Source organism: Hylaeus anthracinus, unplaced genomic scaffold (genome assembly GCF_026225885.1).
Source record: "Hylaeus anthracinus isolate JK02 unplaced genomic scaffold, UHH_iyHylAnth1.0_haploid 11989, whole genome shotgun sequence".
NCBI classification, from domain to species: Eukaryota; Metazoa; Arthropoda; class Insecta; order Hymenoptera; family Colletidae; genus Hylaeus; species Hylaeus anthracinus.
This window is the reverse complement of record NW_026534337.1, coordinates 15190948-15217218: the sequence shown is the minus strand read 5'-3', so window position 1 is coordinate 15217218 and position 26271 is coordinate 15190948. Positions and strand designations below refer to the sequence as shown.

The following is a 26271-nucleotide window of genomic DNA, read 5'->3' as shown; positions in this document are numbered from 1 at the left end:
TTGAAAACAAAGTTCAGATTGCGTTGCGTTTTGTGAAGTCAGACATTGTCCGGCAACCATCGGTGCTTCAACTTTTATCAGACGTTTTTTGGTAAACTGAAACGTCGGCGTCGGGTGAAAATCCCATTTCAACGGTCTACCGCTCAAACGAACGTTGATCGAATGCGATGTACGATAAGTTGTACTTTTATCTCTCGCGCGTCTCGACACTTCCTTTTCGGTAGAAGAAAATTTCACCGCCCAAATGAACGTCTTCTCTGAAACTTTCCTAACTTCTTTCCTTCCGACGCCGTAATGGTCGCATTGTGTCGTCCGAACAACTCGCCGGTTTCGAGCCAGTGAGGTCTTGCACGAAACTTGACGCATTGTTAAGCGTCGCAGTCTTTCGATCGGCAACGTGGCTGGTGTCTGCCTTCACCGATCCTTTCCCCAGACTTGGCAGTTTGTGCTCTTTACATGTCGGTCCTGTATTTGTTTATATACAAAGAAAGGTGCTTAGATGTTTTGCGTTTGTGAGACTGAGAACACCCTGTAGACGCTGGACGCAGTACGGCGTTCTGACGTGTTACGTTTAAGTTCGCGTTGTAAGTTTTATTTAAGCGTAAAATTTATATTCCGGTCGGCGTCATCATAAATACGCGTTCCCAAATTGTAAGCGTTTAGGTTTAACAACATTTGGCGACCAGATGTGCGACCAGATTCCGCTAGCTGTTTACAAACAATAGAGTTACCGTTTCCTTCCTCACCCGACTCCTCAATTCCTGTAACCGAATATTTCAACCAATCACAAACAAATTTCCATTTCCACCCGACCACTTTTTCTACCACCTTCGAGTCCTCGAGCGTGACATTCTTCAAGGAAAATTTCTATCAGTGTATCCTCATATTCATTTACCAAGATCATTGAGAGCGCGGTAGTACGTGTACCACTTCGGTAACGCTCGCGAGGAGTGCGCGTACGGAACAGACGCGTCTCGTGAAAAACTTTACATTAACATTAAACTCGTAATACGTATACTAATTCGGCTCAAGGAAATATTGTTTTAATGTAGTGAAATCCAGTATTTTTATTATTGAAATATGTGTCGACAAAAGTGCTTCTCTACCTAAAAGTTCGCCATTCTCGGCGCACATCGTAACTCGATTCCTGCCGTCTGCTACGGCCGGTGCGTATCAAAGTCTGCCGTCGTCAAAGGGTTGAGAGGTAAGTTTTAAAGAAATATTCTTCGTAAAAAGATTGAAGCGTACCGAATACTTAATGCTTCAACGCCGATGCATACTGCATGGCAAGGAAAATATATTTATTCGTAGATTTATAAATTATTCCCAATATTCCATCAAAAATGATATCGGAAGTCAGCATTCGCGGCACGCGAGGCGCACTCTGCGACCACCGCCGCGTCCCCTTTTCTTCTCTTTTCGCAAGTTATTCCGAAGCCTCCTCTAAAAACTTGATCCGAGTTAGTCGTTCTTCGTCCTCTTCGCCGCCTTTCGATCGGATTGTACCGAATAAACGGGAACTTTCTCGCATGGACGGACTGATCTGTGCGAAACTAAAACTTTTCCGAGTGATTCGTTTTCCATTCAGATCCGCGCCACGCCGCGCTCTTCGATTCCCGCTCTTGTCCACCCGTTTCCTCTTCAATCGTAAGATTGGATTTTACTCCGCGAACCGTCGGGACTTTGAACGTAGACTTTGCGCGCCGCACTATGGACGCAAATGATGCTTTTCGTGTCAATATCGCACAACTTTCGATCCAAGCGAAATTATAAAAAACCTCTTTTCAAGAAGAAAGGACCGTTAAACGAGACATTCCGTGTACCGTTTACTTTCAATGTTGAACTACCGTTAGAGCGACTAAATCTTTAATCGTATCGCGCGTTCAGTCGACTAGTTGAGAAGAATTAGTCGATGAATTCCTAACTCCGGCGATACAGCGTACCGACAGTTTTCCTCGGATTAAAGTTCAACGAACAACCGACGGCCAACCCAGATGCACGAGGAGCACAGCTCAAACGCAAAGCGTCCAGCCGCAATGCAAATTCGCCCTGGGTGATCATCGTCGTGTGTACCGAAATCCCCGAACTATCTTCCAGTTCGTAGTACCCTGGATGAATCCTTCCATCCAACTACGCGTTTCCTCTGTCGACGTTGTAACACCTCTAATATCGTCTCTCCTTCTCTCACTGCCATTCCTTCCTACTCTCGTTGCCCCTTGGCCCATTTTCTCGCTCTTTATCCGTTCCTCGCGTGCTTAATGAGCCATGTGTTCCGAGAGTCTCTTAATTCGAGTGGATCCCATGCAAAAACCGGTTACAAAGATGTAATTACCCCGATAGATCCGTACTACGTCGACGGTCGACATCAGAATGCACGGTCAAATCAGAGAGTCATGACACCTCGCAGAGTTTGGCGAAATTGCATTTTTTTTAAATTGCCAAGGTTGCGTGACTCATTATACGCGCTCGTTTCGATCGCTCGTTAAACCAATCGGAGGTGTTTTCGCCATTCGTCGGTCCATCGATATTTCGCCACTCGCAAATCGAAGCGAAAACGGTTCACGGTATTCGTTGTTTATAGGTTGAGTGTAAGCGTGAACCGATGGTGAAACGATATCGGGGCGATGACAGCTTCGGGCTGTTTTCAGTCACAGCACTCGCAAGTTTGAACGACTTCCCGATCTAGCAAACCGTTGGTCACTCGTAGGCTGGTAACTTTCCCGTACCAATAACAAATCCGCGTTTGACACCTCGGTTCGTCAAATATGCCCTAATTAATTTTTTATTTGCCGCAACTTAATCGTTGAGTCTTTTGAATCGTATCGACGATTCTATCGTCGCGCATTTTTCATTTTAACGACAAAGTGAACGGGATGTGACACTTTGCAGCTCGTGCAGCTTGAAACCAAAGTTTTCCTCCTCCGACGTGGAAACTTTTCTGAAATCGCCGAGGAATAACGCGAAAGCGTAAACAAAAAAAAATTGCGAAGAACGAACGCTGTCTAACAGATATCGATTTATCGCTCTTACAAGAATGAGAGAACTCTACCAACAGTTTTCAACAACGTTCATCGCTCCTGGTATTTTACGGGGCTGTTCGCGCAAAAATACGATATTTTTGACGATATGAAAAGTAGGCTACACTCGCTGCACCTGCAAGAAATATTCGGGCGGAGTTTTAACAACTTAAGCGCGAACCTAGTCCCTTCCAGATCCTGTAACAAAAGGAAAAAGTCAAAGTCAAATACTGCATTTGATGTCGACATTCGTTAACAAAAACCAGCGTAGGTTTCGAGTACATTCATCACATTTTTTTTATTCGTATCGTACTTATTTGCAAAGGACTGGTAAATCTCTACGGACAACGTTCTCTACCGTTACACTCCAGACGAGTTATTTGCACTTTTCTTTCCGCGAGTCCACCGAAACAATGGCACCTCCGGCTGTTAATCAGTACGGCCGGTGTCCGTGGGATTCCGATGAAAAGGCTGGTCGAACGAAACCTTTCGCGAGTCGAAAAAGATTTATACGACGAAAGTTCATTCGATTTAAAGCATTCCACCATCGAGATTCATATCCCCGATAAACGAATGACGAGACGCGAAAGGAGAGCGCGTTTCGAAAATCCCTGAGTGATTTATTACGTAGCTCTCTTCGAAGAAGATTTGCACGTGGGAGTAGAACGAACTTTCTTTAAAACCGAGTACCTGCGCTTTGTATGTCGCAGGGAAGCGAGTCTAAAAATTCCTGCAGTAATCGAACCGTTGAAATTTTTAAATATTTCGTTCGAATACAATATTTGTTCTGTATATTCATAGAAATGTGGTTAAAAAATTCATAAAAATCACATTTTTGAAACTGTTACACTGGAATCCCCCTTAATATATGCATGAGACGTTTAGCCTTGCTCGCGTGAAAATAATTGTAGTCATTCCATCAAGGAACGCGTGTATAATCAACATTGCGGAATTCCGTATTCTACTCATTTCATCCGAGTACGAAGGTTCAATTACAAATGGCAACTCCGCTAACTAATTTAATTAACGGCAAACGCTAACGCAAATATAACTGACGCTGGAAAGTCACACACATTCGCGGACTCTTGTTTTGACCGGATGAAATCGTGAATTAGACAGAATTCACGTTGCTATTACGTTCGTGCTACAACTGCAACGCTATCGCTTCGCCGCTTCACCCGTAACGCAATTATCGCCGAAACTTTGATGTAACATTGGGTAAAGGAAGACAGAGAATTATATCGCGTTAGGGAATAAAGTCTGGTCACATTTCACGCAGATAATCGGAATCAGAAAATTGCCGATGAAAGAGCAAAGCGAGAGCGACGAAGCCAAAAGTACAACGCTCAGCCAGGAGTCGATTCGCGGTTGGAGAAGTTCGCCGTCGAACGGAATGTAACAGGCCTTGCTCTCCAACCCAATATTATCCAACTGTTTGTTCGCGTCTCGATACGTCCCGGCAGTACGTTAACACGAACGCCAGTCCAAGCTTCTCTAATATCGAAACAATACGCGTTCACCTACCATTTCCGCCAGGATTAAATGCTCGAGCGGCTAAAAGCGCACCGCGTGCTATTCGCTCGCCCGCCATTGTACTCTCAATTTCGCGTCCCGGGCTGAAAAATAAAACACTCCGGACTCCGTACGAGCGTGTCCCTTTCTTGGAACCGGTGCTTTCAGAATTATTACATCGGCTAAATGGCATTTCAGCTCGTTAATGGGTATTAAAAAATGTTTCATTTGACCCTGCCGGAAATCCGTTATCTCCATTCATCCGTATTTTCATTCCGCGAGAGCGCCGGCACGTCCCGGACCAGGGAGCGCGATCCGCCAAGTCTTGCAGCGAGATTAAATCCCGCGTAATCGGTTGCTCTCTCTGTCTATGGCGTCCCTTTTCGGGTAAAGAGCACTCGGTACCATGGCGCAGTCGGGCTCCTATTCTGCCGGTCTGCACGCCGCGGCTTATTCGAGCATATTATTCCGCGTGTACGTGCAAAAATATTCGCGTGGCCGAACGCTGGTTAAATCCTGCGCCATCAGCCAAATAGACGTCTGTCATTTTCCCTGGCGCTCTCGCGGGTGCGTTGGATGCCACGCGCCCTCCGACGTAGTCCATTACGCTTATTAGCGTGAAGCCAAACTCCAATCGTTGCGGCCAAAACGAAGTTTTCCCCGCGATTGCTGGGGGAAAGATTTTCGTACCGGTCTATCCTCGAGTTCAATGCCACATCCGGGTTGGAAGGTTGCAAGGACGCGATTTCATTCTCCAAGTACTACGGAGTTGTTGATAAATTACCGTCGCGACTTTCGTTGTCCAAAAAAACTTTTTTTCTCGCCAAATAGCTTTTTCTCTACATACATTTTTCAAAGAATTAGAAACTCGTTTTCACGAAATTTGGGTCAAGGGACAAAATATCGCGCGTGACGTAAACTCTGCTTCCACCCGACCAACAGCCATCGCTATTCAGCCTATTTTCAGGGAGGGCTGAACTATTTTATCGAACGTTTTACTTTTCATTAAAGTTTCTCGGTGGTCGGTTGCGGAACGAAGTTCCCGAAGAGATTCAAATATTTGCGGCGCTTATGCTCGATACTTTCGATACTCGATTATCGGTTTTCTACTCGTTCGTAGGCATTATTTGTACTGTGCGGTCGGTAAATTTTTTCCCTGAGCGCGCAACGCTCCAGCAAGCGGCCGAGTAAATTGTTGGAGGATTTTTTATCGGGTACGGCCGTTTGGCATCCGACGGTTGAAATTTTGCCAGTAAAGGGCATGCGTCAGCTCTCGTGCGCAAGATCTCCGTGTCAGTTGGACGCACAGTTCGCACAGGTCCCGTCGCAGAATTTCGAAAAGTATCCAGGGAAGAAGTATCGCGAAAGAGACACACGAATACCATCGAATACGAAACACTGCGATAGAGTGAAATTGTATATCGTCCGTTATGGAAAACTGATGCATATCTATTCGATACGAATCCGTTAATTAAGACAGAATTCACTGTACGATAGTGCTTTTAGATGTTCAGCCCACGGCAAAATAATATGGATTGGCTGACCACTCGCAGCTTCCGATGAATTTCTATCGCAAGCGGTTAATTGCATTAGTGCCTCGCCAATGACAAGCGAATAAGCTTTAATTGAACCACAATTATCGAGAATGTCGATTCCATTTGGAAGCGTAGTCGAGTTTACCGTTGCGCAAATATTCGAACGCGGGAGTAATAAAATTTCTTGGTACGCGGAGTCGCTGACAAGGAGCTGTTCGAGATCATATTCGAGAAACGTACGTTATGAGCGCGAAGTATGACTGTTATTGCGCTGAACAGAATGTGTACATTACCAGGAGACAAAGGGTGTAAAAGTGCGCTGCGACGTGACCTGTATTCCGAATACGATTTCATCAAATTTGGGATGCTTTTCCTATGCGATGTTTCGCTATATCTCTGCTGACGCTGCGTTGTTTCTCGTTGATGTTTGATTATACTTATCGATCTATTCGAATCTACCTTTGCGAGATGCGGGAACTCTTGGAATTCGAACCGATCGATCCCATGAATGAGATAGAAAAAAATACATGTTAATTGTTGCTTCGCGGCATCCCATTTACGTTAAGCTAATGACCGCTGTATTTGCTACGCGAGGCATCTGTCGGTGTTTAAATATTAGGGTGTTCGAACTCGGGAGGTTCTACCGCATCTATTCTTCTGTTTTCATTTGTTTCCGTATACGAATCGTAACGGGGATCGCTAGTTAATAAATTGAATCCCCGTCTCGATTCAGCAGCAGAAGTAACGAGCGGTGACCAGACTTACGCGTATTTTCGTGCGCGCCAGTTTCAGCCGACGCGTTTCAATGGCTGAAATCCCGAGCAATTTCCTCGAGAACAATGCAATACACAGGCGCGCAGAGGATGCGCGCAACGAACGACGAAATATTGACACTGGCAGGCGGGGGACCGGTGCTGCAAAAACGGGAAAGCAAAGTGGTACGGTGGGTGGCGGTCGAGGGCGGAGGGTAGCCAGTATGAATACAGTCGTTTATACGCCGAGGTGCGAACGCGGACAAAAACATTTTGACACGATGCATTTTTTCCGTGTCACCCGTGCGCGCGCATGAGAGCGCACCCTCGCCGAAAATGCTCGCGGAAGAAGGGAATTCACGTAATATATTTCACGTCGACCTGGATGGAAAAAGTGAAAAAATAGCGGCTAAAGCGTACCTTTGCGCTGGGTCGCGTCACTCGTCCAACGATCTCGCACAATTTCCGTTACGAGGTGCTCATGGACCGCGTAGCGATCAATTCTCGAATCCAGGTGGGCGGGAAATAGAAGAAAATAAAAAGAGAGGCACTCGAATATTCTACCTGTGGACATTCATCTTCGAATCCTGTAGGCTCTCTTTGTTTTTAATTCTGTCAAATAAGTAATATTGAACGCGACAGAATCGTCTCTACCAATTGTTTGCATCCAATTATACACGTTTGCTCACGCAACCGTCGCGATGTGTAATGTATATAAGAGCCGTGACCCGTTCGTTTAACACATAAATAAATAAACGTCGACGAAGGATCCGATTATCGCGAGCCACGCGGCATATGCGCTCGAAACTATATTTTACCCCCGCGAAAGGTCGCCGCATTGTGTCCGAATTACAGGAACGAAACGCTGCAACGATGGTTCGCTGGATTTTTGTACATACGAGCATCGATCCGTGGGACTGTATGGAATTAACTGGTTGCCGGCTGCGAGCATCGACGTCGAAGCCCCAGTTATTTCGGTCAAGCCCAGAGGACAGCGGTGTCCATCGTTCGAATTTTCATTTTACACGTTCGTTTAATGACGCTATTGGCCGATCCACCATTAACGGCGAAGCCCGGTTCCCAAATCATTTTCCGTGAACCTTTCATTATTCCTCGATTTACGACACGCGCAGCGACGCGCCGCCGCGAACAACAGGGAGGATTTTCCATTAAAGAAATTTACATATTAATAGAAGCGCGCATCGCGGCACTAGAACGGGACGCGATTGAGTCGGAATTTCGTTAAAAAAAAAAAAAAAAAAAAAAAGAGCGAGCGATTCGAGGATGGGAAGCAGGCGCGTATCGCGCAGATATATCGTGGAATCAATGATACGGATCTGCTTTCAGAGGGGAAATATCATATGCTGCCGACTGGGGAGCTGCTGGTATTCCAAATAACAGCGGCCGATGTCCATTCCAGTTATCGATGCCGGACCGTGCACCATGTCACAAGCGAGAACGTGGAAAGTTCCTCGTACGCCCGGATCGTGATAAGTGGTAAGTTTTGGATATCAGACATCTGTCGTTACCTCTAGATGATTCGATCATCCGATCTCTTCCACTTCCCATCGAGCTAGCAGCTTCTCGCTTCGCGAAATTACGCTCGGCCGAAGCACGCCAGAAAATTGAGGGCGTGCGTGCTTATACGTTTTCCGAGATATTATCGCTCTGAGTTCGGACGCGTTTGTGACTGAAGTGGTAAAAAGAAATCGACCCTGGGTCATTTGTACGGTGTCACACTGCGACGAAAGTTACGTTTAGCTTTCGATCTTGAAGTAGATTCGCGAATTAGGAAGAAGTAGTCCGTCGATGAACACGATCGTTCGACGAGCAAATAGTCGCGCGAACAACATCAATTGTCATCGTCTGGTTTTCCGTCGTCTATGGGGGATCGATCACACTCGAGCTATAAATGATACGAATATGGTTCTTATCGCGGATCGTCGAGGGAAAAAATGGTTAGACACGGGGAAAACGAACGAATCCGCGTGGTGGGAGCTGCGTTGGCATAATGGCGATTAAAGTACGTGAGCGGCTGCTCGTTCGGAGCATTTCTCAGGGATATCCAGGGAACGTTTCGTGCATCTACTTAAACACGAGCGTTTATACAACGATCTCACGCATACCTTTTGCATAATAAATCATAATGCATTGTTGCGCGTTTCCTGTGGAGCGCGCCGTGCCCAGCAGGCCGCTTGCCGTGCTCGCGCGGTGTCTACTTCATGAATAAATCATGAGTGTCCGAAATGCTAATGGCCGAAACCTCCACGCTCTCTCGTGGTCGTCGCCTCGGTGTTCCTGCGCCGCTACCAAGTGCTCCGAACTGTAAACAAAATGTACCGACATCGTTGAAAATACGTGCTGATTCGGAGTGGCTGGCAGCTTTTACTTCTGGTACATCGCGGTAAATACGTTAATAGCCTAATTACGAGCATTGTCGCGGACACTGCAGCTTCCTGCGCGATGCACTCGACGCGTTTGTCTCTATCGTTTCGGCCCACTCGTGTTTTAATAACAATAATTTACCAACCGTGCAGAGATTCAACCCAGTACGATAACAAATAACGACACGGCAAATATTTAAAAAAAAAAAAAAAGGAGACCAAAACGCGAATCTGTATAAATTAATGCGACTGTTCACGTGTGGATACGTTTTCGGGATGCGATGGTATTTTCGATGGAAGCTTTGAAGGTGCGCGTGCCGAAAACGAGAGAAACTCGACTGTTACGTCAAAGGTTTATACAAATTGTGTATTTTAATATCTTCGGGCTACAGCTTTGATCGTATTGTTGCTCATTTTCGAGCTTTGCGGAACATATATTACACATCATAGAGTATCCAAATAATTTCCAGCTCATTTACATAATTAATCTTCTCGACTATATTATTTCAGTGCGCCTGCTAGCCTGTGCATTTAGTTTCATGTTTCATTCGACCGACAACTTCGAAAATGGTATTTAATCGAACTGAAATACAACGGATCAAACCGCGAAATATTAAAAGTATCGGTAATTCTAAGAATCGCATCGAATTACGTAAAAATCTCAAGGATAGATTTTCGATCATTTCGAAGCTTGCCTGTCCCTTTAATTAACTTGAAGGTCTTCCTTGGGATTCAACGTACGCGTGATATCCAAGCGATAGTAATCAACCCCTGTGAACAATCGCAGCTGTGAACACGATGGCTCGTCGGTAAGCTTCATCCAGCGCAAGAGAGCTGCTGATTCGTAAGACATAAAATGGGTCGAATGTGGATGAGCGGTTGGAACAATAGGTTGGCTAATGATGAAAGTGCAAGTCGAGATGCTCCGGTACCTGGGATAGAGAAGTCACGAATTGGAATCGAATGCGAGATGAGCATATTGTTCGTTGGTTGCTTGCCATCTGAAACGATGAAATCAGAGACGGTTGTTCGAGGAAGTTTGGTTAAAGTAAGAATTTGCTTAGCTTTGGCTTTGAGTGATGTCGTAAGAGAGGTCGAAGACCTCCTTCGAAGAGTACGGCCACCTTCGAGTTATCGGGTAACGTCGAAAATAACGACACGCGTCGCTATTCCCTTTGCGGTGTATCCGTTTGCGTGTCGTGTTTACCGTCATCTTTTACTCTTCGATACAGTCATTTTTTATGTTCTCTCGAGCTAATAGAGACAGAGGGCAATGGTAAATATCCATTTATAATTTGTATTCCAATAGCGAAAAGTTTCCTATACCTAGCTCGTAGACTAGACCGATTATGCATCGACTCGTGATTCCGTCAAGATGGCGGGAAGTTAATCGATCTTGCTAAGCAGAGACAACCTTGCGAACGTTGGCTTGTTTTCCACGGCACCTGTCGGTTCCAGTTTTTGTCATAGTCACCGCCATTATCCAACCTAGCATTTTTCGTAAGCTTTCGCCTCCTTCCACTTACCCTTCTCGACTACGACGCGTCAGAGTTCCGACGCCTCGACACGTTTTAGAGACACCCCGGTTTTTAAGTCTCGTGTCCATTAAAGAGCACGGACGCTAGATGAACTGCAAAACCTTCAGCAACTGCGTTTTCTCAAGGACGAACACCACCTCGCTACTAGAAACTTTTCAAACAAGATTCATCGCAATTAATTTCTAAGCAACTTCAACTACGTCCCCATGGTGATATAACCCTTTAAGTCAAACGCGATGCGCCGCGTCCTAATGGACCAAACTGCTCGACGCCAAACACACCACGACAGTGTGCGTTTGCCGTCTCGATAACCATCCAAGCGAATTCGAGTCGGACTCTCGACGCGATGAAAGAAAATCGCCACGGTGAGAAATCCGAGAGAACGCTTTCCCTCCGCGTATCTACCACTTTTTCGACGCCGAAGTTTAATCTGTACTTTTCTCCCTCCGTCGCTCCCTCTCCGTAATGTTTAGTGCTTTCCTCTCGTGTTTCCACGAACCTAGGACGCCTCGAAATATGTTTGCCTCGGAATTGGTTTGCCGAGAAATCGGAGATTTTACGCGCTTCTTCCCAGATCGCGGAAATACGCGAGTACATGTTGACCTTCTTAATCTTCTGTCTCCACGCGGAACTTCGTTCCAAGTTTCTAGCTCTAAACGTCGCCGAAGTTGCTACAGCGACATGCGCTACAACCGAATTAAGTTTTATTTGTGACAACGCAAACCGTGTTAACGCGTTCTAAGTTGCCAGTCGCTCGTATTAAACAAGTTTTTGAAATGCAAAGGGTTGATACTAATCACTTCGAGTTCTTGGTACGCGCGATATACTCTCTTGGTTATCTAGTTTTACAACTGACGTCTAGCATTGCGAATTACGTTCCGTCAAGCTGAAGAGGTACCGAGGGTTTTCGGTTATCTTTGCTGCTGGAATTTAATATAACTGCGCCAAGAACGCAACCCGGTTTATAACTGGCGGACCAAAGAAAGTTTCTCTTGCAACGTTAGTCGTAACAAATCCCACGATCGCGCTGCTTTTTCCTGTTAATGCATTCGGAAAGGCAATCGGAAGAAACGTTCCATCGTTGCGGAGGGTTCGTCGCGAAGTTCGCTCGGGCAGACTGCCGAGCTGGAAAGTTTTATCGGTACATCCCGTGTTCGATAATAGCTAAGAAAGTTTTCGTTTGTATCGCGATCTTGGCGTCGATCGTATCGCGTGATCGATCGATATTCACCTCGAGCGATACGTTTAATTCAATTCCGCGAGAACTTGGACGGAGAGAAAGTTCGAGACGGAGATTCGACGAGAGCATTCCTCTCTCGTCTCCCCGGGAGCTCGACTTAACCGAGCGTCGAATCAGCTTGGCGGTCGAACACTTTTTTGAGTGTTTACCCTCTTCGCCTTTGCCTACTGAATCTCGTTGTCGACTCGGTCAGCTTTCGACGATACTCGACGGACGTCCTTTGGCTCCTCGATCGAAAAAAACTGTGAATTTAGGTGAACGTAGGTCTATATTAAGGAAGTGAACGCATTCGCCGACTGAAGTTTGGTCGACGGAAAGTCGATAGCGCGTGCTTAGTCTTACGTTTACATCCTTCGAGTCGACTACCGAGACCCTGGAGATTACTCCGTTCTTAATCTTCCGCCTCGTACTCACCAAGCGAAGGCGGACGCGTCGGGGAGGACGGTGCTCGCCGAAGAGAGCGTCGCCGCGATGATAAACGCGCGCCGTTGTGAATTGTAAATGCAGATTTATCGCGTTTATTCGCGACGCTGCGAGGGAGTGAAACAAAAAAAAAAAAAAAAAAAACAAGGAACAGATCCACCATCCGGGTTGCTATCCGCGTACGTTCACGGTATTACTTCTAAGTACTTTAAAGACTCTCTCCCGGCCTGGAAAAATGTTGAACTTTCGTAAATCCGTGGAACAAGGCGAGCAGTTTCTTCGTGGCGCGCTTTTACGACGCCCTCGTGGCTTTTTTACCGGTCAATGCCGGGGATAGTCGAGGGAAACGGAAAGGGTCGGAGAAATAAAGAGCGAGGAGACGGCGCGAGGAGGGGGGAGAAGGAAATCGCGGACGAAGAAAAGGGACGGAGGGATATCGCCCCTATCGGAGACTCGACGAAAACGCAAAGTACAATCCACGGTGCCAGGATGTAACCAGTCTGCGGAGCAGCGTCGGCAAGAAACAATGCAGCCATCACGGCTCCAATCCCTTCGCTCGCTACCCTGCAATCTTATCGAGCTCAACCTACTTGTATATCTCTCTTTTCTGCACCCTCGCATACTCGCACGCGGGAGCGCGCCCGCGCATCTTGCCGAAGCAAGGAACCACCGGATAGGATGATTCGCGAAGAACTAGACGAGCGAATTACGCTCGAATTCCGCTCGAAGACAAGGCGAATTCGTTCGCGTGGATTACCTCTTCCGTCGGACGTCGTCGAGAGGAATCGTTCGTCGCGAGAACAGCTATTGCAACGGATCGTATCCAGCGGAATCGGAACGAGTCGACGGAGAGCATTATGGTAATGCATAGCGATTACGGTGGCATTTCCGGAGGTCTCGATTAAGCGTGGAGGGAGGAGAGGGCAGGGTAGAAAGGTACTCGATACGATACGCATATCCTGAAGGTATCCAGGAGAAGAGGATGAAAAATGTTCACCGAGAATGACGAACGACGGCGAAGCGTTCTGTTCGTTGACATCCGAGCACCGTACCTGGCGCATCGATCTTCTTGAGTTTCACGCTACGAGGCGCGGAATATGACACGCGTTAATCCTTACACAGGCGAAACAAGAGCGTCGCTTTAACAGTTGTAGCGGTTGAAATTCTTTACCTTCGCATATGCTATTCAACGAAGCTAATTATCGTAAATACCGGTAATCAATTCGCACACCTCCTCCTTCTAAGTGTCACGACCCTGGAGAGTTTATAATGATATTTTCCATCTCGAACCCAACGTTCCCAAGACCGTCGGTAAGTCTTCGAGGCGCGGGCTGTTAGGGACATATTCTTCGAACCCTTCGCGACCCGGTAAATTTTCATTCGTCCGCCAGAGTTTTCTAATTCAATATTCGCGCCGAGTTACAGCTTCGTCGGGACATTTCTCCGTTCATTCTCCGGTATCGGGTAACTTTGACGGTGACGGTGCGAAACGAGTTAGGTTTACCCTCAGTTTCTCTCTGTCCGCTCGTCCGTATAAATCAGAGATATAATTATACCGAATTGCGGCGAAGCGATACGCATCGAATCACGTGTACGCCTTGCGTGCAAATTGCGCCCGGGTATCGCGCGTTGTGACCTGAATTCTGAAGCAATCAGCGGCTGACATTAAATTACGCGTGTGCTCCATCGGTTCGAGAGCAGCTCGCCGCTTCGATGACGTAATTAGTAAATGGCGTAATACGGTTCCCGGTAATATTACGTACAATTAATGCAGAAACCTGTCTTGCCAAGTAATTAACGAAGCTCAAACGATCCACCGATTCCCCGCCCCTCGTAACGGACGCCGATGCCCATTCGTCTCCGATCCTCCGGGGTGCCTCGCTCACGCGTCACGCGGACGGTGCTTATTCCGCAGATTTTCAGTGTAACGACTCGAAGCGGAAAATTCCCTCCAATTTTCTCCCTTTCGTTCGTATTTCACGCTTGATTCGCGTCAGACTGGACTCGAATCAGGCCACAGCGCTCGAGAATCTCTCCTTATGGTCTCGGATAACATCGAGAAGACAAGGTGGCGAGAAACTCGGAATCGTAGGATTCTTCGACCTCTCCGATGCATTTCATAGAGATTCATCGTAGCGTTTTGCTAATTAAACTGTTTGGTTTGGGATGCTCGAACGTCGTCATGGACTGGTATCGTGCTCACCTCTGCGATCGATAAATAATCAGACTGTGCAGGATGCGAGCGTTATCGGATCCGCCTGACGCTTTATCGAATTAGGTATACCGAGAGGAAGTATACTTGGTACTTTGTTATTCTCTATTTGTGGAAACGTTCTACTTCTCGCTCCATTAAACTGCATGCGCATGCTATGCACCGACGAATCCGGGATCAGGATCGCGAATAACTCGTAAAGTGCTCGATCCCATCGCTACCCCGACGTTGACGTTTCCCCTAACGCGAATCAACCTTAAGAATTTCAACGGCGTAAAATGGCGAGCGCGAGAGTCCGCGTTAGTCGCCGCGCGCGTTGCGTGAGATACATTGTACGGCTAATTAGCGACAACTTTGTCACGGTGAAGTTGCTTGCTCTGGGTAAATACGTGAGAAAGACCGGAGCCATTTGAAATTCGCTTTGCCAACGACACACGCGCCCGGTGTATATTTAATAGAGTCTTAATTGGAGTCGACGGCTCGAAAGGTTTAATTGGACATCGTTCCGCCGCGGTTTCTCCGTTCCCTTCGGTCGCGTTTTTCTCCCCTCGCCTCGTCTCGTCGCGCATACGACGTGCCCTACCCGCTCGCGGATCGAGTGCTGCGAGAAAGGGCGAAGCCTGAATTACACAGTCGATGACTGATGGTTTAAAGGATATCAAGATGTTCGTTTGAGTACACTGTCTGTCCGCTCGCTGTTCCGCTTAAATATCGTACTCGTGCGCCGGCCGAGTGCTCTTCCTCGATACTAGTCGAGTTCCCGTACTTGGAAATCACTTGCCGTTGTAGCTTATTAATTAAACTTCCCTCTCAACTGTTTAACTTTTTAACTGCCGCAAACGCTGCTGCTGCTGCCGTCGTCGCCGCGGTAAGAGCATTCCCGGCGGAGGGGGAAATGCTTTTTAAATTTGTCTACCAACCTTACCTGTTTTCGTCGTGCTCCACGTCAGGTTAACTTTCGTTTCGCCGCTTCGCGAGAAATTCGCAAAGCGCGCGTGTATTGTGCCGATTAAGGACGAGCCCTATTTCGCCTGGAAAAATACCAAGCAAATGACTGTTCTATGGGGAGAGGTTGAAGTGCGTTCGTTTGCTTATAAATAGTAAAAAATTCCATAGGAAAACATTATTAGCCTGAACAATTTTTTGCCTAAATTACACCACTGACGAACTAACTCGAACAGCTGTGTCACTTGTACAAGCAACAGAACGTTTGTTCCTTTCGACCCCCGTTTCGTTGGTTTTAGCATTTCATACATCCATCGCTTGTTGCCTTGTTTATCTTTCCTTTCCCCATTCTTTCAAATCAGCTACTTTTCACGTCAAAGGATGCGTCTCGTCTAGTTCCATCGAATTCAATTTCAAACATCGCGGGTTGACTCTGTCGCGGCAACGGGGTGATCAACGCGCTATCGAACGATTGGTCGTCGGAAAAATCAGCAACGCGAGTTGATCCTTCGATTCCAGTATCGATCAGCCGACCAAGTTGCACGCGCGTTTTTTCGCCAGGCGAACGTCAACGTCAACAACGTTGACGTCGAGGATGCGTAAGTCAGATACGAACGGCGTAAAAAGTTTTGGGAGGTACGCGTCCATGAGCTGGTGGAACCAACGGTAGTATCCACAAGGGTGTGGTGGCGGGGCGTTGCTGGAATATGGCAACTGGAATCGCACGCTGGCACAAGCGAGATAGAGAGAATAAGAGGGAGAGAGATAGAACGAGAGAAACAGCGCGGGTGAGAGCGTGAGAGATGGTTCGAGAGCCAGCGAGAGAAGCAACGAGGAGGAAGAGAGAACGGGATAGAGGCAAGCGACGATCAATACGCCATCAGCTTAAATTACAATAATAACGCCGACCAGACAAAGCGAGCGCGCCATTATGAAATAGTGCAGCCGTAAAAAGCTCTGACGTCGCGGGGTCCAGCTATTCGACAAACAGCATTCGGTGTTTAAGTGTTACTAAAACCGAAATAAAACGGCGGTTGTTTTGGGTCGTCGTTAAGGCCCAAGATTCCGAGGGATTGAGTGGTTGTTTTGTCATGCGCTGTTTAGACCAACGGGTTGCCGATACGCCTCTCGAGATTGCGCTCATTAAAGTAGATCCATTACCCCCGGGGCTGTACGATTCCCAAGTTATTATGTATGCACATGTATACTTCGATTAATAACGGTCGATCAATTTCAGCGAGTTTGCGTTACGTTACGGTGAACATCGGCCGTCCAGCGATCGAGCAGATGCAACGCGTGTCGGCGGGATAAGGAAAAAGACTGCTATTTTAGCGTGCAATTACGTAACATTAATTTACACGTAACTCGATCGATGGAATGTTTGCGGAAAACGAAATAGTAACGAGGCTCGAGCGTCCTCGAACGATTCTCCACTCTGTGGGTTTACATTTCGTTGTCAAAGGGTATTCATTTTGCAGTCGGTTGTCGATTCGCTGGGAAAAGAGTGTCGCTTATGAACGAAATTTTTAAATTAATAATAATATACCGTTTAAATCGATGAGAATAACCCGTGCAACGCCCGCAATTGTAATTGAACCGGAGAAGATAACATGGGAATATGGAACAAATAAGGGAAGAGGACAGAGAGAGAGAGAGAGAGAGAGAGAGGGGTGGAAGTCAATAAATGTAAATTTACCGAGCATACTAACTCGCATTATACGTAACTGGAACAAAAGGTTTTCCGTGGACTCGAAACATTGATCCCGAGATCTTTGTCTATTTCAACGCGTCCCTGGAGATTTTTCTTAGAAATGTCCAGGAGTTCTGAATTGTACGTAAGAATTTATTTTCGGCAACGAAGACAAACAACTCCTGCTGCAAACCGTTCTTCCATATCTTTAAAAATAATCACGATATCCGAATAACCAGTCTACGTTTAGCAGATTTCGACATAAAATATAAAGTAATCCGCGACTGTGAAATTAAATGAATATTACAAAATGTGTCGTTATTTTCAGTGAAACGATCATACTGGCTGAAGGGTCGAGGAAAATACGTGTCGTTGAAATTGTTGTTATTATCGTACGGTGCTTGCAAATGGAAAAGGATTATCGTTATCTACAATATTCGTGCATGACATTTTCGCGTATTATTCGAAAACATGAATCTCGATCAAAAGCTTATAACTAAAAATATCTCAAACAATTCTGTTACGAAACAAGTTTTTTTTTTTTTACTTAACATATATCGCTTAGTTTTAATCAGTATAATATCTTCGATTATTTTGATATTCTCGAGATAAGTTATTTATATATATTTTTCCATGAAAAGTAAAATATGAAACACGTTTATATAATCAGATTTCAACCCAAACTAGGAATCGATTTTTTTGAGACTAAATTATTCATCTTATATATTTAATTCTTGGAGGTAAAATCAATAAAAGGTCTGTCCTATTTTCCTTTTCAGACCAACGCAAGCCAGTCCCGCCGCGATTCAACGAACGAGTCAGCCCAGCGCCGATACGGACACAGGAAACGATCGTTCTGTCTTGCATCTCTCAAGGAATACCAGCCCCGATGTACCTGTGGTTTCGCGAGTCCGTGTCGGGCACGGCGATGATCTTCGATTCGGAGAGGGTCCACGTCAGGGCAGGCGTGCTAGTTATACAATTGGCCACACCCGAGGATGCTGGACGATACGTCTGTCACGCCAACAATACAGCCGGTTCCGAAAGGGTCGAATTGGAAGTTTCCATTATAAGTAGCCTCTCTATCCACCTAGCACCTCTACAGGTTAGTTTCTGCTACCTTCGATGCATCTTTGTGCCCGGTATCGAGCACCTTTCTTCTCGCTACCGTAATAAAAGAGCATCCTTCTTCCCTTTGATTCTTTTCGAGAACATAGCTGCGACCCATTCACTGCTCCTGCAACGTACAGCTTTAGATTGTACGTACAGAACGCACTACAATTGCATACAAAGTCTTGCGTTGGTGTGTGCGAGCAGGAAAGTATTCGAATCTCCTTGCCTCCGTTCGCCTACCGCCCTCCTACTTTGCAACAGGTTACGTGTATACTCTACGCATACTAATTCCGCACTTCCTTAAAAGCTTTCATATCTTTGAACGCTAAAACGCGGATCGACTTTATAACATTCTCTTTTTTTTTTAGTTGAACTCGTAGCGCTTTCCTTTCCGATTTCAAAATTGGTTCTTATATTCAAAATTTTACTTTTCCTGACCCACTCGCGGAGTTTTCGTCGGATATATAAAGATGTCCAGGATCCGTAATCGTGCAGGTACTAGGAATTCCAGGATCTCCTTGGAAAAACTCCCGCCTCCCTCGTCCACTTAGAGCCTCAACAGGTTAGTATCCTGTTCCCCGACGATTGGATCTCAGAAACGAATCGAGCGGTTCGGTTGCCTTCCTGCTTCACCCTCGATAATCCCCGTCCTTCGAGAAATCTTCGAGGTTTCTTCGCCTCCCGTCGCCTTGACGTTCCCTGGGTCCCCACCTCCGGTGTTCACGATTACTTATTCTCGATTCACTTACCGCGACGCGACACTTAGTTACGTAATTCGAGCACGAACCGCAGCCCTCGAAACTTCCGGTTATCGAGTATCCTGGGAGGGTCCTGTCATTTCGGAAATGAATTCGCGAAAGACGCAGCTGTTTCCACGGCGAAGCGAAAGGGCCGCGATTCCCGATGATAAGTAGCTTCGCTTCATCCATCCGATACCTCAACAGGTTACCGTTCCTTTATACTATTTTGTAAACAACTCGAGAGCTCCTTCTCCTCCGACGGTTACTTTTTCTTCTCGCCGTTCCCCTCGCCACCCACGCCACCACGCGCCAAGCGTAACCGAGATTTCTCGACGAGCGTCGATTCTATTTCCAGCAGATCTGCGAACTGCTGGCAGTCCGTTCTGCCGCGCAACATAACGGTTCGTTGCCCCGTGACTTTGTTAAGTCGATGAGATATATCCCCGTTCCGGCGGGTACTCGCGATCCCTCGAATCGCGCGCCACCAGCCACCCCAGCAGATCTCTCCGAATAAATTCCGATCGACTGCGCGACGTCGTCGACTAATTCTCACCGGTGAGGATAATTGGAGATCGCGAAACGTAAATACGATATCGTTGGAGGCGGCGTGTTTCTCGTTGAGAAAGGTCTCTTATTAATCAAGACAAACGCCTTCGTCGCAGACACATTTAGCATTAATTGAAACTTGGCCGCATCGAACGATTTAATAAAATAGAATTCGATTTTTCCGTGATTTCGAAGGCTCGTCGCTATTCGATGCTCGAGGACGACAACGCGTCGCTATTCGAAACGATCGGGTGGTCGAGATTCGAGGTCGTTCGAACCGAAGACACGTTTAAAGTAGGTGTATCTAGTATATGGAAGAGTCAGTTATGAGATTCGGTTCGGGCGCCTTGTCGAGCAAATGGAGAATGCGACAGTAAAATGCGACAATCCGATGGAAAATGCGACGAAGTGGTCGGTATGCTGGCGTCTGTCGAGCATGGTTTCCGAGTACGTATATGTGTACAAGGTGGACCAAATAAATGACTGTATTTCTCGAGAGACATTTTATCGAGTAAGGTGTGTACGTTGACCTTTTTAGCAAAGTGCCTTTCCTATACTTATTGGAAAATATATTGAGTGCGAGAAAGGAAATATTACTTTAGGAAAATGAATATGAACGAAATTCTAGTTTCATCTGCGTACACACAAATGTAAGTCCATATTCGCAGAAGTTCTAACACTTTTGGTCCACCCTGTATATATAAAAGAAGGGTATAGAGATCGTCGAACGATCCATACCACCGCGAATAGCGAGGGACGGAGGACAGAGAACGGTGAACCGAGTCGATGAAATAGCATTCATTCGCCGGAAGCTTCTCGCATAACTTTTGCAGTCATCAGCAAAGAAACGCTTATCGCGGCCGGATTCTTTCATATATTGACTCCCATTCGCTCCGACAATTTTCTTCCATTAACGCGTCCGACTTGGACGGGGCTTTTTGTTAAAAGGATCGATGCGCCTTTTCGTTACGCGCTGGTTTTAAAGAACCCGTCGTCCAATAAATTCTCGGTTAGCAATTTTGCTGGTAAGATGCACGGTACGTTCGGACTTTATGATGAACGCAGAAGCGAGTTAAACCATTTCGTAGCAATCAAGATATTAGCCGTTAACCGTCGTTGTCTAATTGCAATTTACAATTTGAAGATGCAGACGAGGCAGAAGAGTTACTATTTCTAAGCTTTAAATTGTTTTTAAATAGAGAGGCGCCCGAAGTGTTGGCGTACGATATATTCAAATGTAATTAAAAACAGCGAAAATCCTGTGAAATGTTCTCCCGGAGATGGTCTCGAGATCGCCGCCAGGGCAGAAAATTTCACCGCATTCTACGCCGAGCTGAATACGGTCTTGCGCGCATTCGACGGAATTTATGACCACTTCCACCCTATTTTTCCAGAAATTCTCGCAATAATTCTCTTTATTCTCCGTCTCTATTCGCCTATGGAACGTTCTAAAAATAGTCGTCGCACAGCGAACACGCGTCCACCTATGTCGCGGTTATATTGCTGACACAAACGCATCGCTGCGCAGCGTAATAATGCTGTTATACACGTATACCGGAAGACAGTCGTAAAGACAAAGGAGAAGACAAAGAAAAGAATCGAGGTGAAACTCGACAGCGCCTTCGGGTTGTCTTTTTTTTTTTTCGCGACTCTCCTTCGGCCGCCTCCGAAGGCGGCAACTCGCGCGCCTTATTTTCCGTTCGTTCTTCTTCCGTTGAATACCGTATCAAAGGATATTTAAAACCGTCTTCGGTTTAAAAGAAACTTTCCTTGGAGGTGTCTCGTGGAACAAAAAGCGGCCAAAGATGAAGCGACCCGCGATCCTCTCGACACTATTTAACGGTCGCGAGTTCGATTCGATGGAATCGACGAATTCTTCTCGACTCGTCGCTTCGCCGCGAATAATCCCAGTGTGAATCGCTTCCCGGTCTATTCGAATTCCGTTTATCCGATGGATCGACCCGATCGTTTATTGCGACCCTTTCGGCCGTATAAGAAGACCGTGTCCTCCTTTTTCATTCATCGGAACACGCTCGATATATCCGAGGAATCTCTACCGATCCTTTGACGCTCGAAGCGCTCTCGAAATTCATAGCTGAAGGGCACTCGCGCAACGCAAACCCTGGCAAAAGTCTACAGAGCATCTGGATACATGTGTGTACCCGTATATCTCATCGATATATCTCTGGCAATCAATAATCAGGCCACGGATTCGACCTTTCCGTAACGTATACAACCCCCGCACTCTCTTGGCTTTGCTCGAGGAAAGGAGACCCTTTAACAATATTTATTTAGCTATTTTATTGAAAGAACCCTTCGATACATATGATTAGAACGTAAGAGAAAGAAATGGAACGGCAGAGATAGACGATAGTGTAATAATAGTTAATGAATAATACCGATGGTGTTACAGAGAGTAACTTTATTACGTCATCACAATATTTTACTACAAAATAGTTGATGCTGCGCAATCTTCTAACATAGTTAGGAGTTTCCACGGAATGTGCAATATCATGTTTCGATTAATAATGGAATTCTCCTCGATAAGCAATAATTTATTATCAATTACTTCGTCAAAGTCCTTGCCCATATCAAGGGAAAGTCATATTTGTCTGTACTACGAAATTCCTGATGAGATAAATTTATAATACCTCAAGAATATCGGGAAAACGCTACCGCAGACAAATTTCCTGTAAGATCGAAGCGCGATAGTTATCAAAGACGTATATTAAAATGTCAGTAGAACGCTCCGTTCATCGGCATTTCTATAGCGCCATCGACACGCTCGCTCCGCCGCGGTATGTGCCGTGCGGTCAGACGTGTCTGACTAGTTTGGCATTGTTCTACTTGCAACTGTTGGCGCGGTAGCGATACGGAGGATGGTCATTACTATGGCACGACGCGATGCTTATTCTTTTAACTGTTGAATAGATAAGGGGTAAGGAGAGCCTCTGTGTTTAATAACTTTGCAATTTATTTTTCTTTTATATAATATACAGGTCAAAATTGAATAGAGAAATAACATATGTTATAGTACTATCCTCAAACGCCAAAAGGTTTGCCTATTGATATTGAAAACTTGGAATCGAATAGAAATTTGAATATGGGTCAGTTTTTTGATTTTTGAAAACTTATATCGCGGTTGCATATTTATTTTAGCACCGCATACCCACACCATTGTGTCAACGAGAGGAATGACTGTATAAACACAACACTCGTTTCCCACAGCGAAATTTGCAACGTCGAATCTCGATCCAGCAATTCCACTCGGTTGACATTTTCTCGTATGCCTTTGTCGCTCGCGACGTAAACGAAATATTCGTTTAAGTCCTGGAATCTTGCACGATCCGCTATTGCTTTCCATCGATTCTCAGCTTCTACAAACAGGATACTCTGTTAAACAGCTAGCCGCGTCCCGTTTACCTAGAACGATTCTCGTTAATGATATATCAGTCGAGCCACCAAGTCGATCAAAGGAAGATGGTTACACAACTCGGAAGCAATTAAGCTTCCAAAGATGAGCGATGGAATAGGTATCTAGCAAGACTCCGAAATACCCATTCACAGAGTTGCGACTGAGCGCATTACGGGTTTTGTACGGGAATTCAGATTTACGTACGATAACTGACATTTCCTCAGCGTTATTAACCTGCTATCTCGAGAAATCGATATACACAGGACAGGATGGGTATTTTAAGTGAAAATAAATCGTCTTAATATACTTTTCAATACATTATTTTTGACATATTTCTGGACTTTATTAAACAGTAGCAACGGTAATATTCTCCCAAGATCAATGGTCCGTCCGATTCCTTCAAAGAGAGTAAGAATAATGGACAATAAGGTAAATATGATTCCCTGTGAACGCTAGGAACAAAGCACCGCTTTGCGGTATCTGGGATTTCGTTTGCGTGCACTCACCAGGTTATAGCGCGCTACGAAACACGATCCTCACGTACGTCCTTATAATTGCAAAATGCACGCTCCATTTGTATGCTGGCGAAAGGGTCGTGTAATCCTTCAAATAGAATCGTATACCACCACTGTTCGCTGAATCTGTATTTGCTTGCTCGTTAATGCATCTGCATTTCGAGCAAGAATAGTTACGTTGAAAAAACAAAATGTGTACGTCTACCGCGTGAAATTATGTTCGTCACGCAACAAGAGTAAGTGGTTGAAGCGTCGAGGAATGTTTCGTATAATTCTAAGGGTTTTCGTAGAAGTTTGATTCGCATCAGAACTCGGTTGAAATTACTAGCAAAAATTTAGAACGTGTTTCTGAATGATCTTGCGTATAGGCGTCGGCGAGGGAAATATAAGAAGTCCCTTTCCAATTTTTGTTCAAGAAGAATGAAGGCACTTTACATTTTACATAGTGGCGAGTTCCCAGCCTCGTAGTAATTCATACACCGCGGATGCGACGTTAGATGAAATTGCAGGGCTCCCGAGTACAATACCCCTGCAAGTGATTTCGGACAACTATGGCCAGACAACGAAGAATAGCCTTGGAGATATATTGTATTTCATTTCTTTATTTTTACCAGCGAACGCAGTCGAGAACTCCTTTTAATATTTTAACCAGTATACCCTTGATAACTTTTACGTAATATTATACATAAAGAATGTACATACATCTGTTTCAGGCCACCGTCGACTTGGGGAAAGATATCAAATTTCAGTGTTCCGTTACCGGTCAACCAGTCCCGGTGATCTCCTGGATGAAGGACGGGGTTCCAGTGAGAGAAGGAGCTTCCGGTAGAACTAAAATCATGGGAAACGACGGCTCGACTTTGTACATATCCTCGATCGCGAGGGACGACAAGGGGATGTATCAGTGCTTCGCGAAGAACGACTACGAAATGGTCCAAGCGACTGTGGAGCTGCGTCTAGGGGGTGAATGCATTTTTAATATTTAATCTTTCCATCTGCTCGCGAAAAAGTGCGTGGACGAAACAAGAGAAGATTTTGGTAAATGTCTTTTAAACTTTCTTACAAGATGACAGAATATTGTATCCATACCTTCAACAAGCCAAAAGTTTGTTCGAATCAAAGTTCCTTCGATTTTCTAGTAATATATATTTACGATAGCTAATTTTACATTCGTGAAAGAAAATTTATCTTTGCCATGAGTAAAAAATTTAAGACCAATGAAAACGTATCTCTCGCGTTAACCGAGAAACTTCTCCAGTGCGAGACGCAATACGGAGACACACTAAAACAGAACTCTAGACGGATTAGCACGCCTAAGCGCTCGTAACCGGGTTGCGCAAGTTTCCCCAACTTGTGTAAAAGTTCCGTTGGAAAATAATAAGGCTAAATTAAAGCTATTACCGGGTGCCCTGTTAACTAAGAGCCGGGAGACTGTATCGCGAAAGTTTGGCGACTGGCTGCAGTTTTTATCGGCCGTTGCTAAAGTAAGTCCGTTAATCGCGATAAAAATGTACGTATTACAACCAGCCTTTATCCTGCGTTATCCTTCGGACGAAGTGAATATTTTTAATTAACGGAAAAGTTCGTTCGCGACGAGCGCCGCCGACTTCGTTAATTCGATGACCGTTCATCGCCTGAAACTTCTTTTTCGTTTTCGCGAAAAACTGAAAAGAAGTTACAGAAGCGATTTGTCGCGGATCATGACAATGCTCTTATGCCGAACAATGTTTCTTTGAGAATTAATTCCAAGGATGAGCGAACAACGTTTTCAACAGTCATACCTTAACACTTTCGGAGAAATCAATCTATGTAGATAAATGCATCTGTGTCATCGAAAGATGGCTCCTCATAGAGGATTCCACTTTGTTCTCTTCCTCTATGAATTTTTTGTATTTCGCTCGGAGAACTATAGCTCGTCCTAGATTCCAGAACCACCACGTATACGATCGTGATCGCGTACAAAGGACGTCGAATGCGCTTCGGGAAAATATCAAGCGTGGTATAAAATTCCCGAACGCTTTGCTCTCGGTCAGAATGTCACGTGGAATTCATGCTGCTACCAACGGCGCCTACGACGCTCTTTTCGTCGTTGTCTTCGAGAAATCTGTGGCTCGATCCGTGAATCCAAATTCTTTCGTTGTATCCATGGAACTATTCGTTTCGCATGGATAGATCTCGCCAATGCTCGAGCCCCGCGAAGAGGAAAGGCGGAGGATGCAACGACGACAAAAAAAAAAAAAAAAAACTACCGGCAAGAGAAATAATAAGACCTCGAGTGGAGGCGAAACACGGGATAGCGAAAGACGAAGACGAAGACGAAGGGAGAGAAGGTTGACAGCGAGACGATCGATCGGATGGTACAGGGAGGATGAGAGACCGAGGGATGAAGAAAGTTCCAGCGAGGAGCCTCGAAATAAAAAAAAGTGCTTAACGAGGACGATGCATAATGGAGAAAGGAGAAATCCACTGGCTGGCGTGCCGTGAAATAAATACATACCATTTGTCTTAGTCACGAGAGTGGGAAGCCGGGGCGAGGTATCTACTACATAGCTCGCGAAATGAAAGAAACTCGACGCCTGGCGACGGGGCGTGGAGTAGGAACTGTGGTTCGGTAAAAGTGTTGGTGCTTCTCGAAATTCCCGCGCAAAAACTACTGGCTAGGACGAATGGCGATACGGACGAATACTTTCGTCA

At 45.7% G+C, this 26271-nt stretch overlaps 1 protein-coding gene across 6 annotated transcripts in view; it reads left to right on the top strand.

Moving 5' to 3' along the window:
• The window catches only part of LOC128887461 (cell adhesion molecule Dscam2-like), a 105266-nt gene that overhangs the window by 53479 nt on the left and 25516 nt on the right, over positions 1–26271 (top strand). For 5 of the 6 annotated variants that reach the window (XM_054143337.1, XM_054143338.1, XM_054143345.1 and 2 more), the window contains exons 5-7: positions 8164–8313; positions 18028–18353; positions 24291–24540. In XM_054143337.1, coding sequence (XP_053999312.1) covers positions 8164–8313; positions 18028–18353; positions 24291–24540 — 726 coding nt within the window. Of the gene's footprint in view, positions 1–867; positions 1205–8163; positions 8314–18027; positions 18354–24290; positions 24541–26271 lie in introns of those variants that run through there. The other variant, XM_054143346.1, reaches the window with a different exon arrangement.